The 7617-nt window shown below is 39.9% G+C and overlaps 1 protein-coding gene across 6 annotated transcripts in view; it reads right to left on the minus strand.

The window, feature by feature from the left end:
* The window catches only part of LOC104606674 (uncharacterized), a 59474-nt gene extending 52424 nt beyond the window's left edge, over positions 1-7050 (minus strand). For 2 of the 6 annotated variants that reach the window (XM_010271994.3, XM_088887379.1), the window contains exons 1-4: positions 6763-6990; positions 6585-6659; positions 3570-6377; positions 3262-3478 (exon numbers count right to left, since the gene is read on the minus strand). In XM_010271994.3, the coding sequence (XP_010270296.1) occupies positions 3262-3478; positions 3570-6345 (2993 nt within the window). In that variant the 5' untranslated portion in view covers positions 6346-6377; positions 6585-6659; positions 6763-6990. The other 4 variants (XM_010271996.3, XM_088887377.1, XM_088887378.1 and 1 more) reach the window with 4 other exon arrangements.
* Positions 7051-7617: the final 567 nt, after the last annotated feature.

Below are 7617 nucleotides of genomic sequence, written 5' to 3' on the forward strand. Positions count from 1 at the left end.
AATCGAGTCCTTTAGATTTTCTACCTTCTCAATGTCACCCTCATCACAAAAAAAAATATATATCAAATCATCTGCAAACTGAAGACGAGAAACCGGAATTTGGTTTCTACCTATTCTCCAATCTGCTAAGACGTTTTCCATATAAGCCTTAGAGATGAGGTGATTGAACACATCAACTATTAGAGTGAACAAGAAAGGTGATAGGGGGTCCCCTTGCTTGACACCCCTACCAGTTAAAAATAAGTCCTTCACCACTCCATTAACCAATATAACGTAATGACAAGAACTAATACAATCAAACACCCAACTGCACCACTTGCCCCCAAAACTGTAGTTTCTCATTACCTCTAATAAAAAATGACAATCTACCAGGTCATAGGCCTTTTCCAAATACAATTTACACACAAATCCTTTTTGTCTTGACCTCCTCATTTCCTCCACACACTCATTGGCAATCAAAATCTAATCAGTACTTTGTCTCCCCTATATGAAAGCCCTTTGGGTTTAGCTAATGATGGAGGGGAGAACTTCCTTAATCCTCAAAGAAAGAACCTTTGCCATATTTTGTAAATACACGTCACCAAGTTAATCAGCCAAGAAAGTAGCATCTATACCAGGGCTTACTATGTGCTTATCTACAAAATCTTTAAAGACATCACATAGATCAACTTTTAGCACTTCCCAACAATCTTGATAGAAGACCATTGTAAAGCCATCCAGTCTTTGAGCCTTGTATTTGTCCATTGAAAAGAATGCCCATTTAATCTCCTCTTCTTCAAAGTCCCTTTCCAACCAGTTAAACTTAGAAGTAGAACCATCCAGCCTTGGGCAGTCCACCCCTTCCACCACTAATCTCTCATTCAAAGGCCTTCTAAAGATGGATTTAAATTGTTCCACGAACTTTCTAGCTATTCCATCCTAAGTATTAACAACCTCCCCTTCTACTTCTATATTGGTCACAATGTTGTTTTCTTCTTCCATTTGCCAACTCGTGGAAAAATCATGTATTCCCAACCCTCCTTAATCCATTTATGCCTTTATCTATACCTCCAACAAATCTCCTTTCAAAATAAAACATCTTCTAGATCCTTCTTCAACTGCCTCCTCAGTTATCTATCATCCACATTAATAATTCTTTGGGGTTCCCTCTTATCCATCTCCTCAATCCAAGCTATCAATCTCATTTTTTGCCCCTCAATTCTCCCAAATGCTCCTTGTTCTGTACCTTTATTTTGGGACCTTAGCCTCTATAGTTTCTTATGAAATCTTACCCCCTTCCATTTTACCCCCCCCCCCATTCTTTATTCCACCAAACCTTCACTTTACTCACAAAATCCGGATGACCAAGCCACATTTTCCAAACCTAAAGGGTCTAGGTCCACTAGCAATTAGCAAACAACTCCAATCCTATTTTAATAGGACAGTGATTGGATGTGACACTAGGCAAAGCCCTAGAAACCAAATCTCCACAGTGATTCTCCTAGGCTAGAAGGTTGAAAGAAATTTGTCCAGTTTCGAACACAGAGGATTTTCTTGAAGATTAGACCAGGTAAAGCTAGCTTGAAGGAATGGGATTTCCTTTATCTCTATAAATCCATTGAACTTCCCCATGCTAGTCGTAATAGACTGGTGTTGGTTACTAGTTTCCTCGGAAAACCTTATCACATTGAATTCCCCTCCTAGGCACCAAGGGCCATCCCACAACCCTTGAATTGCATACAACCTCCTAGAATTCATTCCTTTCCTTATAGTAATTCGAGCCATAAACATTGGTTAAGACCCAAATGAAACCATCCTCCACCTTCCTAATTTGATGGATACAGAGAATCTACCTATCAATTGCTCCACTAATTCCACTACCTCATCCTTCCTTTTGTGTGACAGTTCACTGGAAAATCTTTAGTATTGGATAATGGGCTCCATTTGGAGACTGTAAAAATTCCAAGATCCGAGTGAACACTAACAGCTGAGATGTCTACTTTATTATCACCAAAATAGAGTAATGCTTTGCAACTATCAAAGGGGGTAACAATGAACAATCCTCTTAGCTTCAGCTTCAGTATCAGCAGGTTTGCTACCTCCCTCCAATCGCTAACCTGCTTCATAGCTTGGATTATGTATTTGCTCTCCCATTCTTTCCTCCTTGAATAGCCTACCAACTTGCAGTATCCATTGTTTTTCACTGCAAACACAAGCTCTTGCTCCAGCTCCTGCAATGGATCTTTGCTGCTACTCTGAGCATTCTTTTCCTGCCCTGTTGATTTTTCCGTTTCTGTTTTTACCCTACAGAGCAGGAACTCCTTTAGCACCTCAAGAACTTCACTCCAGCCTTGGCCCTTTCCTCCTTCTGGGAAGCAGACAAGCTGCTTCCTTCCCCTAACAAAAAGTTAATGTAATGCTACATAGGACCTCTTGGCATTCTTCTTGCACTCAACCAAATACCTCCTACTTTCATCAGAACCATACTCCTGACAGTTTACTTCCTTACCTTTAAGACTTACTTCAGTCATAAAGTCCTTAAACCATTCAATTGCTTCTAATCCTTGCAGCAGCACTTCCTTACCTTTCAAGCATAGTTGTCAAGGAGGCACCTAGGCGACAAGGCGCCCTTGGATGCTCGCCTCGCCTAATTGCCAAGCAGTTTTGTACATTGTGTTAGAAAATACTTTTATTCTTGATTTTTTTAAGATTATAATTACAAAATAGACATTATTAAACTAAAATATTCATTTTGTGTTTATATGCTAATTTCTTATATTATTTTCCTATTTGTTAGGGTTTAACAACATAGACATTGCTAAATGCTGTATTGAACCCTCAAAGGAGTTCAAGGACTCCTTTTTTTGGAGTAGAGATCCTTCTATGCTTAACATACAAACTATACCATTTTTCATTGGCTCTACAAGTTTCCCATATTATAAAACTCGTTGTGCATGGGCCTTACTTGAATATAGTAGATTATACACCAATTATACAGCTCCTCAAAAAATATTAACAACAACAACAATAACCATAATCAGAAGATACAGAAAATGGCTGCATCTTATATCCAAGCAAGAAAATTGACAACTTCAGTAGTAGTAACAACAACAAGAACAACAATATATTTTTTATTGGAAATAATAATATGTTAACCTTATATATGCTGATGACAACAATAAGTAATAATTATAGCACTAAAAATATAGTCATGTAAGTTAGGATTGTCTAATTAGTGATCCATCACACATGTTAGGCAATTTACAAGAATATAATATTTACCATCTACAATTTGTTTCTTCTATTTCATCTGCAAGTGCAGCTGGTATACACCGCCATTTGTAGCAATCATCACACCGCACCCATGCACTCCGTGGTGGTACTTTCTGCTCCTCGAGCCCAATGGACACCATGGAAGAACTAGATATGTCCTCTGGTGCCATATTGTCGTCTATTTTGATTCTTCCTAAATCACTTCTGTCATTTCCTTCATTAATTTCTGCAAAATCAGACAACCCTTGGTTTCTTTCACAATAGAAACGCACTAAAACAGGCATTAGATTAAATAGTTGTGCCAGAAAAGAACTAACTGCTTAAATCAGCTGCTCCACTACATGCTGAATCTTTTCTCGTTCCTGAAGAAAGGTCCATGACTGTACCAGATTGTCGCTGAATTTCACTTTTGTCAACCAAAGGACCCTTTTCCTTTGCCTTGCGCTTGCTACATTTGGGTGCACCTTTCTGTTCATGATTATTTACTTTCCTACGCCTTGATGAAGCAGGGACATGTGACCTACTTTTGCTCGCTCCAACATTGGGCATGAACATTTTAGAAAGCTTACGCCCTTTAGTTTTAGCAGCAGATAGAGATCCCTCAGAAGTCAATGATTCAGATGGTTTATTACCAACATCTTGCCCTGAAGATGGACAAATATCTATACCAGTTTCCACTGAGAAAGTTTCTTGGTAAATCCCTGGTTCAACCCCTCCCACCAAAAGCAACGATTCTGTAGCACACTCCCCAATGCTTGAACTGTTACTGGAAGCATTTTCTCCAGTTTCCAAAGCAGAGATCCCACCAGAGTCAAGGTTCTGTCCCATTGTCTGCCTGGGTTTACGTTTTAATGGTTTTCTGTTCTTGTTCTTTTTTGCTCGGCCAAGCAATGTCCCTTCCTCTGCACAATATCCTGATTGTGAATGTGAGTCTCCTTTAATCTTTATATTTTTTTTGCCCCTTTTTGTGTTTATGACAAGAATATTGGAAACGGTAACATCTGTTGGGATGGCAACATCTTGGGAAGAAGTTGAAACTACGGCATGTACGTCTTCTTGAACTCCTGAGCTAACATGGGCATCATGAATCCGGTTGGTCACTTCTGAATCAGGAGATGTCCCCACATCCAAGTACCCATTCTTAATTGTTTCACCCACCATTTGAGAAGAAACCCCATGACCAGTGCCAACATTATTCCCAACAGATATATCTTGTGTTACAGTGCTCTCCAGATCCTTATCTGCAAAGTGAGCATCCAGTACACAAATATCAACAGGACCAATTGACTTTTCCAGGCTTTCACTGGGACATTGGAACTGTCTAAGACTAGGCACATTTTGCCTCAGTTTATGTTCCATTTGGACCATATTAGCTGCTTTGGAGCCACCTAGATCAACTCTTGGGTCAAAATCTGGCAGACATTCAGAGACAATAATTTGAACTGATGCTGGAGGAACTACCATCTCGGGTAGCATAGCCTGTAGATTTCTTTGGCCAACCTCTTCCCCCATTTTAACCTTTAAATGAACATGGCTAGTTGAAGTACGGCATTTTCCTCTGGAAACACATGAATTTCTACCTGCCCTAGCCTTCTTCTGCCTCTTACTCCTTTGCCAACCTCTTGTTTTTTGTGAACCATGATTTGGAAGTTGAATTAAATCAAAATCATGCTTCAAAGTCAAATCATTCTGCTTGAAAACTTGTATAATATTTCCCAATGCACCCCAAACAGAAGAACGTGCTGGTTTACAGGGACAGCTTCTTTTCCCTCTTGCTATCTTCAAGAAAATCCCTATGGTTCCACATGAACGGGATATGCCATTGACTGTATTCCTGCATTGTTGTGCAGCCTTTCTTGTCTCATAAATCCTATTCAGTTTGCTTACACGGGTGCTCCTCCGAAGAACCAGGCCCTTAGTATCAGAACAGTTGGATACAGAAACAGAATCAGGTCTAGCATTATCTTCATGGACATTATAACCAATCATGCTAAAACGTGCTAGAGAACTGCTAAGTGCGTCCCCCTTTTGGGGACTAGAAACAATAGAATCAGGTTTATCATTCTGCTCTCCACCATTGTCCACATGCTTAGTACAATCTGTTACACTACTACATGTTAAAGCTCTGTTAATAGCATCACTTCCCTGAAGATCTGGCAATGTCAAGCCTTGAGAAGAAACATTATCTATGGCTGGTTTACATGAATGCAGAGAAGCTAAATGTTTTACGGAACAATCAGAAACCATGTCAAGTGACCCCTCCTTCAAATTGCATGTATTCACTTCTACCACAGATACATGAGTGTTCAGGCCACCCAATGCCCTGGGTAAAACATCACAGTTGTCCTCCACAACCTTCTGTGCATCAGTAACCTCTTCGTCTATAGAGCCATTGACATCCACTGTGTCCTTGTCCTCACCATGTTGGGCTTGTTTATTTAACAAAACAGTCCAGGATGATGAAGCCAATGAAATTTCTTCGTTTTCTGCCATGTTTCCTGGGGCATCATCACATTTGGATTCTTCCCCTGCAAAACATTTTTCAGTCCCCAAGCTGGATGATTGACAATCTTTACCAATCTGCATAGAGAGCTCATCAACATTTAGTTCATCCCATGGTGCTTTCTCAGCTACTGAAAAATCCTTGTGGGCAAATCCATCCTCTAACCCACCTTTTCTAATAATAGATGCTTCTTGGTCAATACTTAAATTCACAATATTAACACTGTAAGTTTGTGGAGAAGAAACATAAATCCCATCCACTGGACTCATGGTGTCTCCGTTACAATTAGATATGGGGCAAGCTATTTCTGAGCATGAGTTTCCTTCAATAACAGATGAACCTGTTTCATTCCCATTATAACTAACCAACTGACACGCCATTTCCAGGCGAGAATGTTCATCAAATACGACATTGTCATACCCCTCACAATTTCTACATTGATCAACCAACCCCATACTAACACTACCAATGTCACCCAAAGAATCTCCAAATTCCTTCCCCGCTATTCCTAACGGTAACAAGCAACCAGAACCTGGCGGCAACCCGCACAAAGGTTCGTCAACCAGGATCTGAGGTTCGTAAGAACCCATCTTCTATTCCATATAATCTAAACCATTCTCAACTATTAAAACAAAAAAAAAAAGGAACCGAATCAATATGGCACTCAACACCACATACCATCAAAAACCAAGACAATGCGTCTTCTAGTTATCCCCAGAAAAAGAAAAAAAAAAAAAAGGAAGCTTATTTGCCTTTTTATCAGCTTATCCTTGAAATAAATGAAAAAAAAAAAAAAACAAAAACAAAAAGAAGAAACAGAGAACCATACCACTGTATAAGCTTCCCCCATGAACCAAACCAGCCTACAGAACCCTAAAATCACCCCTCTCTACCTCCTCTACCTCTGCAAAACCGAAGCCCTAACATAAGAAACCTGATTTCAAAGAATGCAGATAAAAAAAGGAAACGAAAAACATAGAATCCATAGAAACGATGGAGCAAGGTACCTGAAAAACGCAGATAGAGGAAACGAATCCGTGGATGGACGATTCCTTTTACTTCCTATTTTAATCATCAAAGAGCCTCTGGTTCTCTGTTTCTATTTCAGAGAGAGAGAGAGTCGCTTGTGTTCGTAGACAACAAAAACCTCTCTAGTCTCTCTCTACCTTGTATTTGACGGTTTGAGGGACGAAGAGGGTGTGAAGGTCTCTCCGGACCAAAACAGGACTCTATTCAACTTGCAACGAACGACCAAGCCTCACTGTTGGAACCCCTTCCATGTGTCGTCCCGTCGCATCAGCGCATGATGATGTAGGCCCCGTTATAAGTTTACCACAACAGTGCATTGAGTTTGTCCCTTAGATTTGAAAAGCGAATTGCTTGTTGTCGCTTTTACTTTATCCACCGCTATAAATGAAACGCGTTATGATAGTAACCTACCAGCACGAAGTACTACATTGTTACCCCATATTTTATACCATTATCCTATGTGTGCACACGTTGTGAAAGGAAGCAAGGGGGTTGCAGTAAATAAGGGTTTTATCCGGTGGTGGCAGGTGTGCACTTTTTGGTAAGTACATGCTGGCTCGGTTTGTAAGGTATTTGGCGGGTTCTAATGGTAACTTGGAATCGAATCCCGAACCAGGGTTTTCGGGCTATACTCCTGTCATCCTTTGAATTTGGGGATGGGTTATTTTAACTTAGGCAAATTGCTGAAACCTCCCTGAAGTTTAATAATTGGAATCTCTTGAATTTTTTTTCAAGTTCAAAACATCGATACGCCAATATGCTTTTACTTGCGTAATGGGCTATATCGATAGTTTTTTTTAGGTTTTACATTTTTTTTTCAGAACCGGTTTAGA

The sequence above is a fragment of the Nelumbo nucifera genome, chromosome 5 (assembly GCF_055504915.1).
Source record: "Nelumbo nucifera cultivar China Antique chromosome 5, China Antique-T2T, whole genome shotgun sequence".
Classification (NCBI taxonomy): Eukaryota; Viridiplantae; Streptophyta; class Magnoliopsida; order Proteales; family Nelumbonaceae; genus Nelumbo; species Nelumbo nucifera.